Source organism: Xiphophorus couchianus, chromosome 24 (assembly GCF_001444195.1).
Source record: "Xiphophorus couchianus chromosome 24, X_couchianus-1.0, whole genome shotgun sequence".
Lineage (NCBI taxonomy): Eukaryota > Metazoa > Chordata > Actinopteri > Cyprinodontiformes > Poeciliidae > Xiphophorus > Xiphophorus couchianus.
The window spans coordinates 19,321,105-19,344,110 of NC_040251.1; the positions used below are offsets into that span (position 1 = coordinate 19,321,105).

Sequence of the window (23,006 nt, forward strand, 5' to 3'; positions counted from 1 at the left end):
TCTGTGATGCTGAATGATTTTTATTTATTTATTTTTTGAGAAAGCATCTTTGTTTACAAAGAAAAGAACAAGGAGCAGAACACAAAATATGAAATAATCTATAGCCACCGCGGGTTTAGGTTTCTAGAATCTATAAATAGGTATAAAAACAAAAAGCAGAAATTATGACAAATTTAAAATATTCTGTGATCTACTACTTTCATTTGTTAAAAGCTTTTTTGTTTGAAAATATTTTTAAAAATGTCACCAGGAGTTTTTGTCCAACAGAGGTGGCTACTGTATCTGTTAGCTTAGCAACAGACTAGTGCAGTTCGTTTTTACAGACACTAGATGGCGCCGCTCTCCGTACTGACTAATATCCAGATAAAACCGTCATGTCGAAGTAGAAAGCGCAGCAGTGCTTCGTGTGCAAACGATTCTTCAGGTCACAGCTAAAGTTAAAACTGATTTTATAAACTTATTTGGAAAAACACAAACAGAACATAAAACTGTACAACTGCAAAAATGAAGAAAAAACATCCGCGGGCTAGTCAGACCTGTCAGTGACTAAAGCTTTTGTGATTATGTCGAATTAAACATGTTAGCTTAGCTAGGTTAGCCCGACTCCTCCTGTGAAGCAGGTGAGCAGCACTGTTCAGTGACATGCTAGTTAGCTTAGCTATATTAGCTACAGACGAGTGGTAGCCTCCACTTCACCAGCATTTAGTCAGTGAAGGAAAAGCTTTATAAAGATATTCATATATTTATCTTGTACGTTTGACCACATTACCAACAGATGAGTCAAAGTCAGCAGCAGCCATGACCTCTGACCCCGCAGACCAGCCTTACTCCTTGTGAAGCAGGTGAGCAACACTGTTTATAGTTAACTATGCTAACTAGCTAACTAGTCATCTGAGCGGATTTCTCTGCTTCTGTGCTGTTTTTATCTTCACACAACAAAAAGAAAATATTTTTACTGACAGAAATTCAAACATTTTTTTATAAATGAATATAATAAATATATTAAATATAGGCTAGTTAATATTACTAATAATGAAGAGCCTCTTTGTCTGGATGGTTGAAGCAGTGAGTTTCCTAACTTGGCTGGTTTGGAGAAATCTGCATTGTTTTATGTATATCTTGAGAAAAAGAATCACAGCAGCTGAAAATATAACAAATGATTCAGTTTTGGTCAAAATCAAAGAGAGTCTATCGGACTGAAAACAGTTCTGGATTAAAGCGGACTAAACGGTGCTGCTGATCTGGACCGGCTCTCCTGAATGCTTCCTGCATGTTGCTACATGTTTAGTCACAGTGAAACATGGTGGTGGCGGTATGATGGCGTGGCCCTCCTACCTCATACTGACGGTGCTGGATGTGTCCGTCCTGTCCATCATGATGGAGGCAGCCTGGAGATCCGTGGGGGTCCAAGGACGGGCGGAGCAGCTCAAGGTGGAGCCTGTAGCCAGTCCATCCGCTGTCAGCCCCCCTCCAGCCGCCTCGGCCCATCCCGGGTCCCTGCAGCCAGAGTTAATGCAAATTATGCTGTGATAATTCAATAACGCGGCGCCTGATGTGTCCTTTTTATTACCATGATGATCAGGCGGGGGGCGGCGGCCCGTCACCGTCCCACAATAAACACCATCCATCATCCTCGCTGCCATTAGCCGCTGACAGGCCGCACCGCCGCCGCCTGCATAATGTGGAGCCTCCTCCTGCTTCCTGTTCGCTTCACGCCGCGCTGGCCGGGCCGGAGGAGGACTGGGCCTGATTAGGACTGGGCTGGAGGAGGATCGGGCCGGAGGGGAGGACCGGGCCGGAGGAGGACTGGGCCGGAGGGGAGGACCGGGCCAGAGGAGGACCGGGCCGGAGGGGAGGACCGGGCCACAGCAGAACCTGCTGAATAACGGACCTGATTCTGCAAAAACTAAAATGTTAGCAAGCAGTTTGCTCTGGTTCCTGTTGCAAATATCTTAACACTTTTGAAATGAGACCAAAGTGACTTACAGGGAACTTTTCAGCAACATAGAGGAGCTTGATTCAGGAAATATCTTTAATATTTATGAAAAAAATAATCTGCCAGTCACACTTTAATATTTTAAATCAGCAAAAAGCTCCTCTAACAAACCGCACTGCAAAAATAATCTAACTTGTCCAACGTAAATCTCAGTTCAGATAAAACTAAAGTAACTTTTCAGTAAAAATATTAGAGCTTATTATAAATCCCTAATATTGAAAGTTTAAGTTCCACTGGCAGTTAATTTCACTTATAAAATCACATTTTCCCTGATACTAGTGAAATAATTTACCAGTCAACTAAATATTTTTCATCAATATTAAGGAATTATTGACTTAAAGCTCTTATTTCTCACTGTCCTATAAAAAAATCTTTTTAATATTTTTTTCTCCAACACATTAGCACTAGAAACTAGATGAAAAATACTTTGTAACATAAAGTTTATTCATCTTTAATGTTGAGATTTCAGGTCTGATTTTAGTTGTCGGTTTTGTTTCTGATCATCTGGAGAAAATGATTAAATTATTGCCTTCATTTAGTTTAGTCTTATTTAAGACAAAGATTCTTGGGGAGTTTTAGTCCTTTTAGTTTCTGATCTGCAGCTGAATCTTCCTGTAACTCCAACCGAACATCAACTTTCCTGGTTCTAACTCCTGAGCGGGTCCAGACCTGCTCACACGTGACCGGCTGTTAGATGACACCTGCTGGCTGACACCTGGACGGGTCCAGCATACGTTCAGGCGCCGCCCCGCTCCTCAGAGGGGCCGGGGCCAGAGCGGGGGGAGCTTTAATGAGGACCTCCATCCTGAATCCCTCCAGAGAGCCGGGACCTGCCGGGCCCGGCGAGCGGCGAGGCGCCGGCTCTGACCCGGCTCAGCTGCCGCTGGGATCCACCGCCTCAACCCAACCTGTCCTTAAACCCAGAGAGCAGCGGCTCGGCGCCGCACAGAAACCTCAATTACTGCTAAACCATCAGAACGAGCCTGGAAACAGACAGAGAATGAAAATAAAACAGAATAAACATGAAATACAGAAAGAAACGCTGATAGACACCAGAGAGGAGAGAAAATGATTTAAAGAGGAAAATGTCTTTAGATCCAATAATTAACATAAATTAATACGACGGAGATGTAAAGGAAAAAGACAGCAGATCATTGAGACGTCATAAAATACAAAGATTAATATTTCAACTGAGGTGAGAAGAAAAAGAAACCAAAACAGAGATGCAGCAAAATACAGATGCAATAAAAATATGAATATAAACCAAAAATATTATTATCAATAATGCTGATTATTACTGATAATAATGGACACAATTTCTACTGTTGTGTTTTCTGTACGTCTAATATTCAGATGTTATTATTTTACCTTATCAATAATAATTATTATAATTACATTAATTTTTATAAATAATTTTGACAATAATGTAAAAATGTTAAAATACAACAATAATAAAAGTAAAAAGAAAAACATCAATAATAATAAAAAAATAACAATCCAATAAAATAATAATAATAAAAAGAGAAATATAATAATAATGTCATATTTAGAAATGTTAAAAAAGAACAAAATAAAAATACCTGAATGATAAATTAGATCTTGGAAACATGAATAAATTAAATCTGACCAGAAGTTTGATCCAAACACAGACATGATGATGATGATGATGATGATGATGATGATGATGGAACCACTGAATCCCTGGGCAAACTGACGGTCGCCATGGCGACCAGGTGGAGTGTCTGCAGGTGAACTGGTTGAAGGTTGCTGGTTCCAGTCCAACCAGCAGACCTTCATGTTTCCGCCCTGCCCCTGCAGGTCTGGGTCAGAAACCCCTCCAGCAGATGGAGGCTGTTGGAAAACAGATGTTATTCTGCAGCAGGACAAACTGTGAATATGGATGATTGATTGGTTCACGACGCCAAAGGCCTCGCTGCTGATTGGCTCCTCAGTTTCCTGCTGAAGCTCAGATTAAAAACTACAAAATATTCCTCTTGGTTCTCTGTTCCTATTATTGTGTCTAATATTTAATGCATTAAACTCATGAACTGGTTAATATTTGATAAACCAGTAACAAACATTACAGTTTGTTACTGGTTTATCATAAAATCATCAACACACGTTGAATTTGTTCCAGTTATTATGGTTCCAAAGCCACTCTAACCAGCTGGGTTTTTAGTCTCAGTGTTTCGGCTGTTGCAGTTTTCTGGCGGTTTGTTCTAAGGCCTCGACTATTAGGAGGGAGCAGCTGAAGGTTTATAAAAATCAGATGATTATTAACCTGAGAAATGTCAGATTTTTCTGGAAGCTTTTCCAACTGGTGCAGTTCATTTCTGAGACATTTTGAATTCCTGAAGAAAGCAGCTGATAACAAATCTGTACTTTTCCCTCCTGTGGCATCACACTTCCTGGAACTTTGTAACTGACGGCCATCTTGGTAGGCAGTTGCTATGACGTCAATAACCAAGTCGCAAGCTTAGAACAAGCTCTCACCTGTTGTAAGCTAAAATGAATTTTTCAGACATTTTGAAGGAAAATTTTTGTGTTGCATGTGTTCAAGTTTGAGTATTGATGTTTGAATCTTTGGGTAAATTAGCTGGCGTTGTTCTGGATCAGTTGTTGGTGGACCGGCCGTTGGTGGATCAGTTGTTGGTGGACCGGCCGTTGGTGGATCAGTTGTTGGTGGATCAGTTGTTGGTGGATCAGTTGTTGGTGGATCAGTTGTTGGTGGATCAGTTGTTGGTGGATCAGTTGTTGGTGGACCGGCCGTTGGTGGACCAGCCGTTGGTGGATCAGTTGTTGGTGGACCGGCCGTTGGTGGACCGGCCGTTGGTGGATCAGTTGTTGGTGGATCAGTTGTTGGTGGACCGGCCGTTGGTGGACCGGCCGTTGGTGGACCGGCCGTTGGTGGATCAGTTGTTGGTGGATCAGTTGTTGGTGGATCAGTTGTTGGTGGACCGGCCGTTGGTGGACCGGCCGTTGGTGGATCAGTTGTTGGTGGATCAGTTGTTGGTGGACCGGCCGTTGGTGGACCGGCCGTTGGTGGACCGGCCGTTGGTGGACCGGCCATTGGTGGATCAGTTGTTGGTGGATCAGTTGTTGGTGGACCGGCCGTTGGTGGATCAGTTGTTGGTGGATCAGTTGTTGGTGGACCGGTCGTTGGTGGACCAGCCGTTGGTGGATCAGTTGTTGGTGGACCGGCCGTTGGTGGACCAGCCGTTGGTGGATCAGTTGTTGGTGGACCGGCCATTGGTGGACCTTGGTAGAAGGCGTCTCTGTTTGGTCCAACATTTCTCCTCTGTAGAGCTCCGTTCCCCAGGATTATTCATTCGACCTGAGTTAATACGAAGCAGCCGATGACCCACAGGGCTCCTCTCCGTCTGCAGGAAGGTGGCCGTATTGAAATGAGGAGTCCGGCCTTAATAATGCATTGGTCCCTCAGGGGCCACCCAGGCAAGGAGAAGTCTTCCCTTCTGGAGGAAATCAGAGTTTCACTTTAGTTTGAATCACCTTAAAATGTCTGCAGCCTTTGACTCACTGCTGTTTTCAGTCTGAGATGATTGGGATGATGCCAGAGTCGTCAGACGTGTCATGGTTATCGTCTCTGCATCTGGACGGCGTGCTGGGCCTCCTGACAGGCCATCATCCGGCAACAGACCCAAATGGAGACAGACAGACTCCTCAGCTGCCAGTTTGACCACAGATTCCCAGATTAATGCGTTGGTGCAGCGGTGGGGGAATTTACATACCAGTCTAATAGAAACGAATGAGACATCAGCGAGCGGCCGGCGTTATCCATCATCGGCGCTGACACCGGCTCTCTGCCTTGTTAGACCGTCACATGTGTGATAATAAGGCAATAAGGAGCGTGGAGAGGAGGATGGAGGAGGTCAGAGGAGGAGGAGGAGGAGAGACTCCTTCAGCTCTCTGCTGGTCCCATCAGCTCTGCTCCTAATTAGGTCCACTTCAGTCCTCACTGCTCCTCTGATTCAGAGCGTTAGGAGGTTAAATACCAGTAAAGAACCTTGAAACCAGTTCTAAAATGGACTGGGAGCCACTGTAGATCAGCTTGTTTACTGCAGCTGGAACATAAATCTCAGGAGCTGCGTTTCCATTAACCACAGAACAAATTAAAATTACAAAAATAAATTTTCTAAATGAAAACGCATGAATTTTGATAAAGCTCAAGTAGTTTGATAAATGGTTTTTAAGCTGGGATGAGGTGGTTTTTCAGCCGTATCTAAATAGATGTACCTCACAGAACTGAAATGGAAACTATTTGTTCACATCACACGAACCAACAGCCGGATGGTACTACTGGCAGAAACCACGAAGAAGAAGACAGGAAGTGGTCTTCTTTGTGGTTTGTTTTTTATGGACGTTCTCACACAGTTCATAATAAGTTTTATGTCTTTCCAATTGTGTTTTTATTATAATTAACAGAATATAGACACATTTTTGTAACAGCTAGTGATTTATTCTGTAAGTTATAAAAGTTTGAACTAAAGGGATTATGAAAGAATTGTTCTGGTTCTCCAGACGTTTTCTGATCTGATCCGATTCTTTGGTTCAGTGTTCAGAGTTGGGCTGTGAGTTTCTCTCTCTGAGGTTTGTCCGGATTCTGACCTGTTCATCGTTGGCAGACTGAAACTTAGAGCCACGTGTCATCAGCATAGCGCTGAATATTAATGATTATCAGATTACTGTGGAAATTTAGGTAAATAATGATCTGTTTACTATCAGAAATCAAATAGTTTATAGTTTGATTCTTTCATTTCTCTGACGAAGTTCAGTTTAATGCAGGGATGGGCAACTCCAGGCCTGGAGGGCCGGAGTCCTGCAACTTTTAGATGTGTCTCTACTTCAACACACCTGAGTCAAATAGTGAGGTCATTAGCAGGACTCTGCAGAACCCGACTGCATTTAGGAGGAGATTCAGCTATTGGATTCAGATGTGTTGGACCAGGGAGACATCTAAGAGTTTTAGGACACCAGCCCTAGAGGACCTGGACTGCCCACCCCTGGTTTAATGGATCCAGAGAACCAGTCACAGTTTATTTTCTGTTATTTTCAGTAGAGACGTGGATCTGCTGCTTCAGATTCACTTTCTGCTGTCAGTTTACAGAAGGTCAGATCTGCTTCGCTGTTGTTGGAGTTTCTCATTCCCAAACATCCAGAACTTGGACATTTAAAGCTGGTTTATAGTTTGTTTTATGTTGGAGGGATCTGACAGGATGAGGAGCAGAAACCCTGTAGAGGTGTCGCCCCCTGCTGGCAGGCCCCTGCAGGTCAGCTGAAGGTCAAAGCCACTTGATTCCAGCAGTAATGGAAACCTGTGTTACACCTTCCTCAGCCAGTTATCCCTCCATAAAGCATGGTGCTGCTGATGCATGATCCCTGCTAGCTTCCTGCTCTTCTTGGCTGCTGCAGCCTGAGGCGATCCCCCCTCCTCCACATCTCTGAGAGAATAAGGAAATCCAGTGGCAGGAGCAATCACAGCCTGCAGATCAAACGTATCCTCGGCTGAATTAACTGACACAGTGAAATCATTTGTTCCTGTGAGCGCTCGGCGCCTGCTCGCTCCTCTCAGCTGGTTTGTTTTATGTGGTTTCAGCAGCCGAGTCCTCTGGGCCGCTCTGTCAGAGCTAATATCGGACAGCGGTGAGGTGGAGTGCAGCTCTGCACACGTCGAGCCTTTTCCTCTCTGGTTAGCCTCCTTTTTCATCAGCGGAGGAGGCAGCGTTCACATTCTGCCGGCCGAGGGAAGGCGAGGTCAGGGGAAGTTATTTCAAAGAGGTCGCAGACTGATGTTGGAAAGGAGCGAGGAAAGTGCGTTGTCTGCACAGGCTGCAGGAGCGGGGCTTCAAAGACAAAAGTTTTCGTCCTGAATTATTGAAGCCAGCAACACTTTCTTCTCTGCAGGAAACAATCAGGGGATGAACTGGTGAAGAATATTCAGTCAGAGCCAGAACGGAGCACATGTAGCGTTATCAGAGCCGAGATTCAAACCCGCTGGCTTCAGACCAGAACATCTAAACGGGTTGGAAACGCCACGACCCGACACGAGGAGCAGAACAGACTCAGAGACGAAGAGGAGAGTTCTAGTCAAGTCAAGATGTCCGCAACCAAATGATGCTGCTCAGCAATCTGGAAGACATTCCAAGATCCTTCTACCAGATCCTGTTGTGAAGCCTGATGTCGAGCATTTTATTCTGGAAGAGGCTGGAGTTCATTCATTGCTCTGAAATGGTGACTGTGAAGGAAAGAACCAGGAAGACAGTTTAAAAAATCCATAATTCTTGTTTATTAAAAATGTACAAATTGTATTTACACAGAAAACAGGAAGAATGTACAACAGGAAGAGCTGCAGTCTAATAGATTTAGGTTCTGGTGAAGTCCTCTGCTGTTCCTGCTTCCAGTCGCAGGTTGGTCACAGTTAATCTGTCATAAAATGATTCGGGAACATAATCGCTGACCTCTGAACCCGTCGTCTTGCAGTCCAGGCTCATATTTCCACCAGCAGGCACTTCAGTAAGATCACCTCTGTTCCACGGCTAATTTTTACATCATACTCACATCCTAAGGCAAGAACAGAAGTATGGCTTTTGGTGAAAAGTAGAAAATAATTTACAGCTGGATGAACAAGGACACAAGGGAGACGGATGAATTCAAAGCACAGTTTTTAGTCCACAATTTGATGTCCAGACTGTTAGCTAATCAGGTTGAGGAACTTGTTCTCCTCAGCCAGGGCGCTCAACAGTGAGCTCATGTCCCCGACGGCCATGTTCCCGGTTCCCGTCGGGACTGAGGGCAGTGTCACCGAGCTCCGGGGCGTCGTGAGGCGAGACGAACTCTGGGAGAAACTCTGGAGAAGTCCTGGACTCAGGGTTCCTGACATGAGGCTGGAGTGATCCCCATCGTCCAACATGCTATCAAAGTCTATCTGAGGGTGCTCAGGTGCAGTCCTACTCCCCTGGTTGTCGAGTGGAGCAGCTGAAGGAGAACTCACCAGAAGGGAAACGTGACAGTCCAGGTTCCCGTTGGGCTCCAGGACTCGGATCTGACCCGTGTAGAACAGAGCGTTGTCCTCAGAGATGTAAGAGAGTTCAGAAACTCTACTAGAGGAGAGCTGGGAATCATCTGGTGGCGTCAACACCTTCGGTATTGAGACATTTGGAGAGTTAGGTTCTGTTGGTGGTCTCAGCTGGGGATGGTTCTGATTCCCAGTCCGGAAACCAGTCATGTTACAGTTCTGCTGGTCTAAAGTCATGGTGGATGAATCAAAACTCTCAGTTTTTATCTGCGCAGGCTGGAGTTGACCAAAGTCCATGTCAACTGGCTCCTCCTTACAGTGCAGGATGTTCCCACAGGGTGGATACGGAGCCTTGCCATTCCTGTCATAGGAACTTTGACTGAACCTGTGCTGAGGGCTAGAAGCTTCATTGAGGTTTGAGGACTGCTGGAAGTGGTGCTGTCCAGGTTTCATGCATCTGTTGTTGAAGTGTTGGACTATCTGCTGGTGGGAGGTCCCACTGAAAGACCCAGCGTTCTGGTTCTGTTGGACGACAATCAGATTCCCACGTGGATCTAGCCTGGTATACTGCTGGGTGGTGTCCATGTTCCACTGTCCACTAGCAGCACTGCCGTGTGGTGAGGATGGACTCATGAGTGGACTCCTTTTCGCCCCATCCATCCGTCTCTGGTGGTACAGCTGCTGGCCGCTGCCAGCTCCGTGGAAATCTCCTTGACCAGAGGGATTTCCATTGCACCTTCTTGTCTGCATGGTGATGTCCTCCGAAATGCTTGCTGGTTGTAGGCTGTGAGGGAAACCACGGGGACTGACGTTCGGTTGTGCATACACTTGCTGGGATAAGCGTCTGTGATCTTTTGCAGGAGGGGGATGAGGCTGCAAGGAGACCCTTCGGTTGAGTGAGACCATGCTGTTGAACCGATGTAGAGGAGGCTGGTTGAGAGGATCTAAAGGTCTCACAGGGTCACTGGCTCGACGGGGAATGTTGGAAGGTACTTCATGGGGCATCAAGCTCCGTTCCTTGCTGAACTGTAAGGATCGGAGGCTGTTTTTGGACGAGTACTCATTGAAATCCTTCAGACATGATTGATCCGGGTATGGAAGAGGTGTAGGAGGTGCGCCACCAGTTGCAGCAGCATACTTTGCCTTCAGTCGGTAGTGCTGGGCTGGGGTCAGGGTGAGAGGGCTGGCAGCCCCAGGCCCACTATTACTCCCCCCAAACTGACTGGCCTGACTGGAGCGCCGAGAAATATCAGCAGAGATGGGGTCGTAGGAGTCCGCTGAGCTGATGTTCGTCAGCCGGTTGGCAGCAAACTGAGAAGTTTGGCTCGAGCGTCGACTGGAGAAACCAGGGGAGATGCCTGAGGAGCGGCGGCTGAGCGTGTAGACTGAGCTGAAGGTGCTGGAAGTGCTGTCTCTGCGCTCAGAAAGGTTTCCCAGCAGAGTCATTTTGCCAGAGCCGGGGAAGGAGGCTGGATCTCCACACAGGCTTGAATTTTCCAGGAGGGACCCTGAGAACAAACAGAAACATTACCCATGATGCACAGTCTCAGCAAATCTAGAAGGAGGCTTGGAGTCAGAGAGTTTTTGCACTTTGAATTGTGATTATTTTGGCTTCTATATGATTTTTTTCTGATCATTCCTAGCATGATCCAGACTCACCGCTTGTCGGTATAGGCGGCAGCGTGGTCCCTTGATAAGCAGGGGGTGTTGGGTTGTTGGCCCACCGACACGAGTCCCGTACCGCCTTCAGCTTCTCCTTCTTGAGGTTCTCCAGGCACTGGCTGCCGCTCAGCTGCTTTCTGAGATGGAGGCCGACCGCTGCGACCCCGCCGGAGAAATCCACAGAGTCCAGGAACGGCAGGTCGTCCAGCGCGCTGAGGTCCCCCAGGCTCCCCCCGCTGTGCGCCGCTGTTTCTACTCCACTGTCATTGTTGGTGCCAAGTGGTGACGGCTCGCTGCTACATGATGACTGACCGCCAGGACTGGACTGATGCATCTACCAGGAGAGACGGGAGCTACGCTTTAGAGAGGCTGGGATAAACAGAAACATCTTGTCCTAAAAACTGTTTTCCTTCTGCAAAACAAAAGTGGAACAGTGGGGAAACCGGCATGTTGAGCCGCCTTTTATCCTCCCCCGCCTTAATTGTAAATAATGAGTGTTTTCTGGGGGAGGGGAGGTGGAGCTCCACAGATTACAGGCTCTCTGAGTCTGTCTGTGAATTTAAAATGTGCAGGATGAAAGGCTGAGTGGAGCAGCGATCATCATGAGATGGTTGAACCAAACACTCCACCATGCAGCTGGAGGAGACTGCTGCAGGTTTCACTGCCTCTCATTCAGCTCCTCAACACTTCTCCTTCATTTCTCTAGTTTCACCAAAACAGGAAGCGGACCCCTGGGTCACATGGGTCCTGATGCAAAGCCAAGAGGCTCCAAGGAAGAAGGAACACTAATAAAGCAAAAATAATAAATATTATATCAAAAATACATAAAGTTAATGCAGTGTTGTGTAAATCAGTGAACATGCCCTAAAACAGATAAAAAGCTCATTAAAAAAGGAGAAAAGCTTCATTTAAATAGAATTTCTGAGTGAAACAGAAACTCTGATCCGTTCAGATTAAAGGCCTCAAACAAAACAAGCTTTTATTCTTTCATCTATTCGTTCTTTCATTTGCTTTCTACATATTATTTCCTCATCCTGCTATCAAACCTGCAGTTGCTCCTGATTTAACACCCAAATGGAGATGGATGGGAAAAGACTTTGCTGAAGTGAAACCTTCTCTTCCAGGCCACCTGGAGTCATTCAGGCCTGGAAACCTGGAAATTTATCTGCAGCGTTTTTTTCCTCCTCTACATACGATCAGACGATCGTCCATCGACTGTGGCGACGTTACGCTCTTCTTCTGCGCACGCAGCTTGCTTTGGGAGCTTTGACTGCGGTCGCATCACTCAGTAGCATGACCAATCACATAACGTTAATCAATAGAGTTGATCATCAACACCTGACGTGTGAATGTAGCCTAACAGGTTTTTCATGAATGTGTGGAATGAATGAGGATCTTCTCAGTCTGAGAACAGGGTGAACCATTCCTGTCTTGTAGATGAGCGATGGTAGGATGGAGCAGAGGACGGATAGGCGGTTGGGACCTGGACTCTCAGGCTGATTATAGATCTGCTTATGCTAAATCCCTTAGCTTTGGTCATCAGATGGATTCTGGCTGAAAGAACAGGCCCTCAATGCAAGTAGCCCAGAGGCCGCTGATCGCAAATGACGTCACTGCTGCCAGGATCTTTGGACAAGCAGAATGGTGACATCTGAAGAAAGTGCAACGCTGGAGACTTCAGGAGATTTGGTTGAATATTCTTTGATACAGAAGCTGAATGTGGAGAAACTTTAACAATGATTCAACTGCAGCGGACTCAACGTGTGGTTAAAGAAGGCAGCGTTGGTTGAATGGTAGCACTTTTCTTCTGGCTATGGACAATGGTAGCTAACACTTGCTAGCACTACCTTTCCGAGTTCCTGCTTAGCAATCAGTGTAGGTAAAATATTCATTCATCAATGGTTTGCAACTCATTTTTCCAATTAAATATCAATTTGGAAAAGCCTGTGAATCGAATTGACCTCCTGTCCCTGTATCATATTAAACAGTTCTTCTTCTTTTTCTTGGTTTATTTGGGATTAGAAAACACCTATTGGTGGGCATTAAGTTGTACCCATTAATAACCTAAATCAGCCGATCACAAACTAAACCAGCTTTCAGACACACAGACGTTTCTCCCAAAACAGCTTCCTGTTTGTCTGGAACTAAAATGGCCGCTGTACACCGCTCTAAATTTGGCAGTTTGACGTATTTTGCGATCAGGGCTGTTTGTATCTTTGGGGTGACGGGACCTGACTTTAGAGTAGATCTACTGCTCCACTTGAAGTGGTTCTGTCACCAAGGAGCCGCCTTACTAGGTGGAAACTCCAGGGAGAACCAGAACCTTCTGGAGGATCCGCTTCTGCCTTCGGTTCTAGGAACGCTTTGAGAAGCAGGAGAATGTCACTGGAGGAAAGAAGCTTCTGGGTTTTCCATCCAGTCTCAGAAAACTACCTGAGCTCCTGGTTATAAATTGTAGATAAAATGCTAGATGTCCTTGAAGAATGGGGTGAAATGGTGGCAGTAATCTACGGTTAGCTCACCTTAGTAAAGTCTGTCCGTTAGGAAAGAGTAAAGCAGAAAGACATGGAAAGCATCAAGCATTTAGGTTTAGTTAACTCCATGCTTCACTGTGCACGGCGCTGGCATTAAGACAGTTTCATCAGACCGTGTGTCGGTCTCACCACAGGGTTTTCTGTCTTGATGGATTTCATGTGCAGGTACTCCTCCGTGACTCTGGGGGAGCTGTTCTCCAACAGCTTGTCCTCCCTGTGGAGCCTGCCGGCTCTCTCGTTCTCGCCGTTCTCCCTGGGGGGTCTGGGCGGCAGGTCGCTGCGCTGCCTCTTGGTGACGTGGGCCTCCGGGCCGTGAACTGTCTTCACGTGCTTCCTGAGAGAGCTGGGGTCCGTGTAGCGCTTGGTGCAGCCCGGGATTTTACACACGTACGGTTTCTATGGGAACAAATTCTATTCAGTTTATTTATACAGCAGCAGTTTACAACAAATATTGTCTTGAGGCAATTTTAAAAGAAAATCATTTTAAATTAAATCATATATCCATTCCAACTGATCCAAGTTATCAAACAGTACAGAAAACTCAGTTAATTATTTAAAGTAGTTAATAAAGAATAAAAACAAGAGACTGAGTTTTTTAAGTAAAGCCAATTGAGTCTAAGGTCAAACTAAAGCTGCAGTATAACTTTAGTAAAAAATGTTTTTTTTACATTGAATCTGTGAAATAATCCATTTCCTCTGCCTTCTCCCAGTGCTATTTAGAAACAACCAATCAGAGGCAGGAGGCGGGTCTTAGCGCTGTCAATCACCACCCTGTATGCGCTCTGTTACGCTGCAGCCTTTCATGAATGCTAAGGCTAGTTAGCATATCCACTGAGATGGTGGATAATCAGTTTTCCTGTAACAGTAAATTGTGTCTCTGCCATTAGCACATTTAGCATCAAATTCACCAGGTTGATTGACAGCGCTAAGCCCCTTCTCTTGGCTCTGATTGGATGTTTTTGGAGGTTAGTTGTGTTTTTTCTTTCAGATAGTAATAATCTGTTTTATAACAAACTGATTTAGCAAGTATGTAAGAAATCGTTTATTTTAATGGCTACATAATGTAGCTTTAAGCTACATTCAGGCTATCATCCTCAGTGTCAACATGGATGTTATAAAGCTGCAATGATCTTATCAGTATTTCACACTAAATCAGATGAATCATCTGATCTCAGTCGATGATTTAAAGAAAACGATTCAGTTTCTGGAAACTCTTTCTAGTGTTTTTGTTTCCTGACACTCGGCGCCAGCTGCAGCGGTTCTGATCCGAACCTCCAAGTCTTCACAAATGAATTCCTGTCAGTTTTTCAACTACTTCAATCGGTTCACACATCCAGCAGTGAGCGCAGACCCATAATGCATTCTCTGTGAAGTCTCAGCCTTCTGTACCTCGTTGGAGTGCGTCCGGTTCTGGTGCTTGGCCCGGTCCGAGGCGTTGGAGAAGGCCTTGTTGCAGCCTTCGTGCTCGCAGACGTAGGGTTTCTCCCCGGTGTGAGAGCGCAGATGGGTCTTCAGGTTCTCCAGGCGGGAGTAGGCCTTGGAGCAGCCCTCGAACTGCAGCGGAGGTCGTTAGAGAGAAAATTCATGACAGGAAAATCCTTCGCTTGTCTGATTGTTGTTGACTTTTTCTGTTTTCCTCTGAAAACAACGAGGAGCTGAGATAACCAGAGGAAACATCGCAGATCAAGCTGCTCACCAATTTGTTCACCAACATGCTCCCTTTTTACCAGACAACTACCTTTTAAATTATTTAGATTATTTTCCTGCAGAACTGTTAAATATTCTGTTTTCCAGAATATCTGAGGGAGATTCAGCCTTTATTTACCTCGTTAGGATCCTAAACAATCATTCTGGAGCCCAGATACGTCTCCGCTCATAACTTTCTCTGTTTTTCTTCTTTTAAAAGTGGATCAGATTCAGAAACGCAGGAAATACAAACACCAGATTGGCTCCTGGTCAACATTTCTGAGTAAATCTGCTTTGTTTCTTACTAAAACTCCTGGACTGATGAGGCACCTTCAGATCCTTAAAGTAACTCTGGAAAACATTTTATAACTGAAGCATTAATGTGAACTTTTAACTTCACAGAAATGCTTCAGTTTCAGGTTCCTGTCACTGTTCCTCTAAATTTTCCACACAGTGATTCTATTTTACGTCTTATTGTTTAGTGTTTGTGACCTGGCCTATTAATGTTTCTTGGTGCTGATGGTTTTCCATTTTATGTATTAATTCATATTACGACACATTTGGAGCTTGAACTATTAAAATAAACAGTAATTCTGACATGGCGACTAATGTCACAATTATTATCCTGCCTCTGATGAAAATCTTTTGATGTTTCTATAGAAACGACCGAATTAGAAAATGCTCATACTTGTTTTGCTTCTAAAAGATAAAATCAGTCTATTTTAAGTTTTAATTAAAAAAAAGTTTTTTACATATTTGTTGAAACTATCACTATGTTGTGACGGTTTGTTTGGAGACAGATAATCAATTTCCTCTACCTTCTCCCAGTGCTAACTAGAAACAACCAATCAGAGCCAGGAGGCGGGCCTTAGTGCTGTTAATCACCACTTTGGTCTCTTGTATGCTGCAGCTAGCAGTCTGTCCTGAATGTTAAGGCTAGTTAGCATAGCAACCGGTTATGACGGATAAACAGTTAAGCCCCGCCTCCTGGCTCTGATTGGCTGTTTTTCCTGTGTTTTTTCAGACAGCTGTAATTGCTCAGGGAGGAGGTGGAGGAGGTCGATCTTTTCACAGATGATCCATCTCAACATGCTGACAGTTTTAACAGAAACATTTTTATAAAAGTTACAAACTGCAGTGTTGTGATTTCATGAGGGAGAGAATAATCCTGACCTTCACGCTACCTGATGGGTAGCAGCGTATTTAGGAAGCCTCCATTAAGGACAGACATTAATCTGATGTTAATAATCTGATGTTAATAATCTCAGGGAGCAGGATCGTGGATGTTTGCTCAGCTGCAGCATCAGCCCCCTGTGAATGCTTGGCGTTGTTTAGGGCGGTGCTGCCCCCCAGGGGCCCGTTGGGGGCCCGTCCGGGAGCGATCCGTTACCCACCGTGCATTTGTGTGGTTTCTCCCCCGTGTGCCGGCGCATGTGAACCACCAGCATGTACTGCGCTTTGAAGGGCTTCTGCTCCCGCGAGCAGTCGTCCCAGCGGCACACGAACTCCTTCTTCTCTCCGTGGATGTGGTCGTTATTGATGTGCTGGGGGGAGACAGAGCAGGAAGAGATGAGGGCCTTCTGCAGAGGGGGTCTGCTCTGGACCGTCAGCCTGCATGTTTCTGGAGAGATCAATCTTATCAGAGCAAATCCCTCCAGAGCGCTGCGGCACATGCTGCTAATGAGTCCTGACGCTCAAATCTTTGGGAACCAGAGAGGCGATCTGACAGCGAGGAGGAAAATATCAGGTTTTATTTCTCACTTCAATCAGCGCTGAAGGAATCAGCAGCAATAAGATAGATGCTGCGTTTGAATCCAGGTCAAACTGAACCTAAACCAACTTCCTGCTTCCTTTCAGAAAACAACAAGCTGCTGCTTCACTTTGGACCAATCAGAGCAGGAGGCGGAGCCAAAACGACCTGCAGGTATGGATCACCTGAAGCCAGGAGACAGAACTAAATTAAACAGGAAATAAAAAAGTGAGAATGCTAATGATAATCTCATAATTCTGACTTTAAGCTCAGAATTATAACTTTAAATCTTGGAACTCTAATTTTTAAACTGTATAGATGTGAAGTCTTGAGTTGAGCTGAAACGATCAGATGGGAAGAATCTAATCTGAGGTCAGATTGAGCAGATTAGGAGTCATGAGGAAAGCTCTAAACCGGAGCAGATCTTCAATCTGTAATCAGTACCTGATGTTTATAGAGTGAGATGACAGAATAAAGTGTTTGTTTGAGCTGAAACGGTGAAGCTGAAGAGCTTCGTAAAGAAAAGTGTCGCCTGTGGATTCTGGTCTGGTCAGTGAATGACTGGAGCCGTAATCCGTCTCTCTGCCTGACTGGAGGCCAGGAATGCTGCAGAGCTTTTCCCCCGAGCGGCTGGCTGCCATGGGAAACCGGACCCGGGGGGGGCGGGTCCTGAAGCTCCTCGACTCAGTCTGCTGAAACACGAGCGGGTTGTGTGGTACCTACATGCACCAGCTGCTCCTGCGTGTCGTACTCCTGGCTGCAGCCGTCCCAGTGACAGTTGGTCTCGTAAACGGCCTCGGCCTCCTGCTTGCACTCGTCTCGCTCCACGTCCTCCTTCAGGTCCTGAGCGCCGCTGTACTGGTTCTGCAGAAAGTCCAGCTTTTAAACATGTGTTAGAGATTTCTCTTAAACAGAAAACCTGACGTTTCCTCGCGTTTCATTTAGTTAATTACAGATTCATCTGGAAACGTCTCCATGATGCTGCAGGAAAGTTAGAGAGGCAGGAATCCGACGTGTTTGGATTTCATTCACCACAAACTAACACACGAGACGTTTGTTTAGGACTCTTTATAATTTAGCAACATTACAGAGTTTCTGCAAGTCAGCAAGATGGAAACAGGCTGCAGGACACTTTCCTGCAACATTTCAACAAAAGAAATGAAGCTGAGACGTTTTAGGTGTGCAGAGGAATCTCAGGTGTTTAGACTAGATCTCATGATTTTAAATATGTAAAAAAATTAAAAAACTCTGAATAAGCATCCAGAATAAAACAAATTATTCATAAAAATGATCATTTCAGGAGCTTCACAATTTTTTAAAATACAAAAGTAAAATGTTTTTATTTAAGGGATTTTTAAACTTGTATTATTGTAGTAATATTTCTCATGATTTAAAAAAAATTAAAAAGTGACATTTTATTTTCTATTTTTTCTTTATTAAAAAGTGTCTTAGTGCCATTTTCTGCTGGCATCTTTTTGTAGTACAATAATCTCCAAACTATATTAAAATGCTGAATAAAAAAATGTTTTCAGTAATTCAGTTTTTTTCAGTGTTTCTCTAAAATAAAGAGTCTTTATTTATTAAATTATTCTTAAATTTCCAACTGAAAAAGTTCTTTTATTTCTAAATTTTCTCTCCTTGGTCTCTGAATTCTGGCGGCGGCGCGGTGTGTCCCCTTCGGGTTCCCGTACGTCTCCACGACACAAAGAGCCGTAGCTACACACCAAAACACAATGTGCTGACGGCAGCATGCTTCTTTCTGCGCCCCCCTCCCTTACACACACACACACACACACACACACACACACACACACACACACACACACACACACACACACTCTCTCTTCATCAATTCTGGTGGCCCCAAGACGACTGCGCTCGGCGCCGTCCCCATGCATCACAACCAAAGCTGCCTCACGACCGGAGAGCAGCCGCAAATTTGTCAAAAGAAGAAGAAAAAGGCTCCTCAGATGACAATAAAGCCGGGCCAATATTTCATGAAAATGAAGTGCTCTGGCACAGTTTATGTGGCCAGGCGGCGGCGGGGGGACCAAACAAATGGATGCAAAGCTGTTATCATGTGGAGTTTTTCTTTATCTGAGGCCGGTTTTACACGGAGGTCACCAGAGGCTGCGGCTCCCGGGGGCCCGGATGCCACAGTTCTGGAGGATCACAGATCCGCCGCTTATCAAGTCGCTCTTCATCAAAATAAATGTTCCACAATCAGAAAGTCCTCCTCTCATCCCGTAATTTCTGGTAAAACCCGTCCTATGGACACCGCTGAGGCCCCAACACACTTCAGACTCAGAGTGGATGTCCGCCGGACATTTCCTCACACAGAACAGTTTCTATCACTTGGTGTCGCACAGCGGAAAACAGTGGTCACATCAAACTGTTTTGCATCATGTGACACCGAGCTGATGAGGCTGAGAGTCGGCGCACCGACTCAAGAGGACGCACAGCGCGACTGTGACTCTCTGCCCCGCACTCACTGAGTGTAGCAGCTGCCCTGATGGAGAAAAACAAGGCCAGGAACCCAACTAGCTCTAACCTGCTAGTATCCTTTAGAATTGTGGGAAATAAAAAAATCTGTCACGAGAAATATAGACAATCTGTACGTTGCCTACATTGTACCGACGTTGGCATTGTACCGATTGCCTACATCGGTACAATGTGTCGATATATTCTTTGCTGCACTAGCAATAGGTACCCTTCTCTATGAAATCCCAGCCATGTGGTTCACAGAAAACGCACAGTAAGGCCTGAGTACATGGGAACCTTAAGGCTGCATTCAGTCCAACTCCCCACAGGGCCAATCAGGAAGGGACCCATCGTACCGGTGACAGAGGAGATCCCGGCTTCATGCCGTCCAACTCCGCCTTCACTTTGGAGCGTTTGTTGATGGGATCCACCGAGCTGCTGACAGCAGAGTCTCCTCCATGGTTCTGAGAACAGAATGAAGGACTCATCAATGACTTGTATCAACCGATTTAAGTGAAATGGCAAGGTGATCTACACCAGATTATCGATTTTCAGTTCAACATCGACTAACGTCTCATCATGGGTTGAAAATGGTGGAGATGTTGCTATTTGAGGAGTTTGCTAGAACCGCCTTCACTCATCCACTGACATAAATCCTTGTGTCAATGAACAAATCCAATCTTCTGCCAATCAAATCGTTTGCATCCAATGCTTGGCTTGTTCCACCTGTGAGGTGTTCCCAAAAACCAGGAATGATCTGCAAATGGAGAGGATCTGATGGGGCCAAAGGGAAATGCCTCTGGGTTCCCACTCTGACGTTGGGCTCTTAAATTTCTGATCATTGCTTTTGTGTTTGGAGCGTTCAGTGGTCTGTAGCCTGAAGCTGCATGGAGCGGCGTAGGAAATGTTCTCAGCTGACAGGAACCATCACCTGGGATGATGTCATTGTTCTGTTTATGTTTGACAAAGAGCAACATAAACTCAACTCAACAATGACTCAATTCACATTACGGTGCTTTTTCTCTCTGTAAAATGTTTAGAAAGGAGAAACGATTCTTTCCCACGATGTTCTCCCAGTCAAACCATACAGGATCTCCACACTGATAATCTACTATAATCCATAAACTCATCTGTTTATAGGCTGAACTGCTGTATGATCCTCTATAATCTGACCAGTGATCACAGGATGTTTTTCTGTACCAACCTGAAGCCAACAACATAAGGACCTCTGACCCAGCATCGGTTTGTACCTGCCAGGGAAACGTTCGTCCTCCGTCAGGCAGGACTGATAAAAGCTGCAGTGTTGATCTCCACCAGCAGGAGGTCACGTAAGGTCGTTCTGGTTCGGTCACTTTATCATAGCCCAAATATATTCTAAGTACTTTTGACCTCTTGGCTCTTAAAGTCATGAATTGTAAAACCAAGTAAAGTTTTACTCCATAGTTTTAGACGACTGGGACGGAGAATGGAAGCAGAGACGGACATATTCTGACATATTCTCTCTGAAAACCTGATTTACCTTCAGTCCCTCCTCCACTCACAGCGTATTGAGACTGAATCAGAGGTTAGAATATGAAAACCAGCCGCGTGGGAGCAGAGGAGTCCTGGGTCTCCCCCACTGAGAGTTTGCCTCCGAGGTGGGTGGGTGGGAGATTTTTTTATTTCTTTAGCCACAAATCATAACACAGAGACAGAGTGTGGGACGGACATCAAAAGAGACAATGACAAACAGAATCAGCAGTGAGAACAAACATTTGGTAACAGGAGCTGCAAGATTCAAGGCTTGGATAAACGTTTGTTTTAGGAGTTTGTAGCATGACGTCGCTGGAGGACGGGGCGGTAATCAGAGAGGTTTATCCTAAATTACACCAACATTCCTTCAAGTCCAAACGGAGATCGTTCTCTACGTTTCATGTAAAACGGGCTCTTACCTTGGACGACACGTCGTTGTTGTGGGTGGAGGTGGGCAGGCAGGAGAGGCCGAGGCCCTGCTGGCGACTGGAGAAAGTGGGTGGAGGGTGGACGAGGGGCGGGTTGTGGCCGAAGGCGCTGAGGCCGCGCTGCTGGGACAGGAGCTGCTGGTAGGCCATGGGGTTGATGGGGTGAGGGAAGGGAAACGACGGGCTGTGGAGGAAAAACGTCATATTGATGGGCTCTACAAGGAATTGAGTCAACAGCAGTTCAGAAACTTCCTTTCAGTAAGCTGATGGAAATAAGAAAGGCTTGAGAAATATTAAAGAAGATGGGGAGATATCAGAGGATAAAAAAGGAATGATGAAGATAAACATGCAAACATCAGGGATGAAGAAGTACTTGATTTGATCTGAAGAATAATCAAAATCTGAAGCTAAACTACAAGAAATGAATTCTGAAACAGATTTCTGTCTCGTCTTTTTCAGGTGACTTGTACCTGAGTCCCCCGACCGACAGGTGTCCGTAGGAGCTGCTGGCGGCTGAACTGGACCGCGAGTTGTTGATGTACGCCACCAAGGAGTTGGGCGAAGTTCTGATCATGGTCTGGAGGTCGATGCTGGCGTCGGACAGTGGCGAGATGGACAGCGCCCTCTTCCTGCTGAGTCTGGGCGTCAGTCTGGGGCTGGAGAACCGGGACACTGGACACACAGGTAGGAGGTTGGAGCGTGAGGAAGTGGCCAGCTAAACAGATTCAGCCGTTTGGTGAAACCTGGTAACCTTTGACATCATTAATGCTTTCCAGATTTTTTTCCTTTTGTGGTACTCTGTGATTTCTTCAGGTATAAATGAAATCTGGTAAATTTTTAATCAGAGTCCCTGAGATCACTCTGACCCCTGGTACTTCCCTTTGAGTCGTCTCATCAACTCTGCTACAGTCAGACTTTATTTCAGCTGAAATCTGAAAACTGAAGCAGCTAAGCTTTCCTCTCAGCAGCAGACATGAGTAAATATTTTCTTTTGCGTAACTTTTTAAGGCGTTGTGTTAGCAGTTAGCTTGAAGACATTTTAACGTCAATAAAATGTTCTGACATTATTCCATTACAATAAGAAAAGTGGAAACTTGGTCGCCTGGATGAGTTTTAGACCAAATTGTTAAAATTGTGAACTTTAAATATGTTCATGATTTTGCTAACATGCCATAGCTAGGTTAGCTTAGCATATTGACATAGAGTACCTGAACAGTTAAATGTTATTAGACATAATTTGACTTTCAGTCTTATTTAAACCAGCCCAGCTTTAAGCAAAACAAATAAAAACAGTTTTGCTAAACTAAGCTAAGCTCAGTACTTCAACTAGCTTAGACTAAGCTAATAGAACCTGAGCTAAGCGGCTAGAGAAGCTCATTAATACTCAGGATGTTTGTTTAAAAAGAGAATAATCTTTGGTCCTGGTGGTGGCTTTATGCTGATGATAAGTTGATTTGTTAGTAGACGTTATGTGGTGGTAAAATATGCATAAATGAACCATTTAAGCTACTAAAACAGTGGAAGACGCTGCTGAGGGTGAATCAAATGTTTGCTTAGAAAAGAGGCCAGTTTGATAAATTAGTTTTTATTAAAAATATCTTTGATGGAGAAAATCGAGAGAAATTCAACTTTAGTCAAATGAAGCAATGTGTGCTGAGCCCATTAAGATTCAGGCATAACTAATCAATCTGTCCACAATAATCCCCCTAATCACTTCAGATAAACATCAACCAGCCTGGTTGGACTTCACCATGTTAAATGAGGGCAATTTACTGAGAATTGATCTGGTTCTGCATGGAGATGTATTCAGAGCAATCTGATCGATTTCAGCTCTAAAATGTTAATTCAGACAAGGACTTTAAACGGAAACACCGAGGAGGCACGGTGGAGTTTATCAGTGAGTTTGGAGGAACGCATCCAAAAA

The 23,006-nt window shown here is 45.0% G+C and overlaps 1 protein-coding gene and 2 long non-coding RNA genes across 4 annotated transcripts in view; 2 read left to right on the forward strand and 1 right to left on the reverse strand.

Annotated features, from left to right (window-relative positions):
- Positions 1–126: 126 nt before the first annotated feature.
- On the forward strand, positions 127–21,670 carry LOC114140693 (uncharacterized). The gene is made up of 4 exons (XR_003594650.1): positions 127–620; positions 776–842; positions 16,769–16,835; positions 21,542–21,670. It is a non-coding gene; the product is annotated as an uncharacterized LOC114140693 (long non-coding RNA).
- LOC114140508 (zinc finger protein GLI2-like) overlaps positions 8,277–23,006 on the reverse strand; it is a 49,684-nt gene continuing 34,954 nt past the window's right edge. For both annotated transcript variants that reach the window (XM_028010463.1, XM_028010462.1), the window contains exons 6-14: positions 21,553–21,754; positions 21,074–21,266; positions 19,499–19,606; positions 17,385–17,525; positions 16,306–16,455; positions 14,615–14,779; positions 13,355–13,621; positions 10,689–11,025; positions 8,277–10,537 (exon numbers count right to left, since the gene is read on the reverse strand). In XM_028010463.1, the coding sequence (XP_027866264.1) occupies positions 8,706–10,537; positions 10,689–11,025; positions 13,355–13,621; positions 14,615–14,779; positions 16,306–16,455; positions 17,385–17,525; positions 19,499–19,606; positions 21,074–21,266; positions 21,553–21,754 (3,395 nt within the window). In that variant the 3' untranslated portion in view covers positions 8,277–8,705. The remainder of the gene's footprint in view (positions 10,538–10,688; positions 11,026–13,354; positions 13,622–14,614; positions 14,780–16,305; positions 16,456–17,384; positions 17,526–19,498; positions 19,607–21,073; positions 21,267–21,552; positions 21,755–23,006) is intronic.
- The window catches only part of LOC114140697 (uncharacterized), a 38,404-nt gene continuing 37,070 nt past the window's right edge, over positions 21,673–23,006 (forward strand). Inside the window, exon 1 of the long non-coding RNA XR_003594653.1 lies at positions 21,673–21,766. This is a non-coding gene — a long non-coding RNA (uncharacterized LOC114140697). The remainder of the gene's footprint in view (positions 21,767–23,006) is intronic.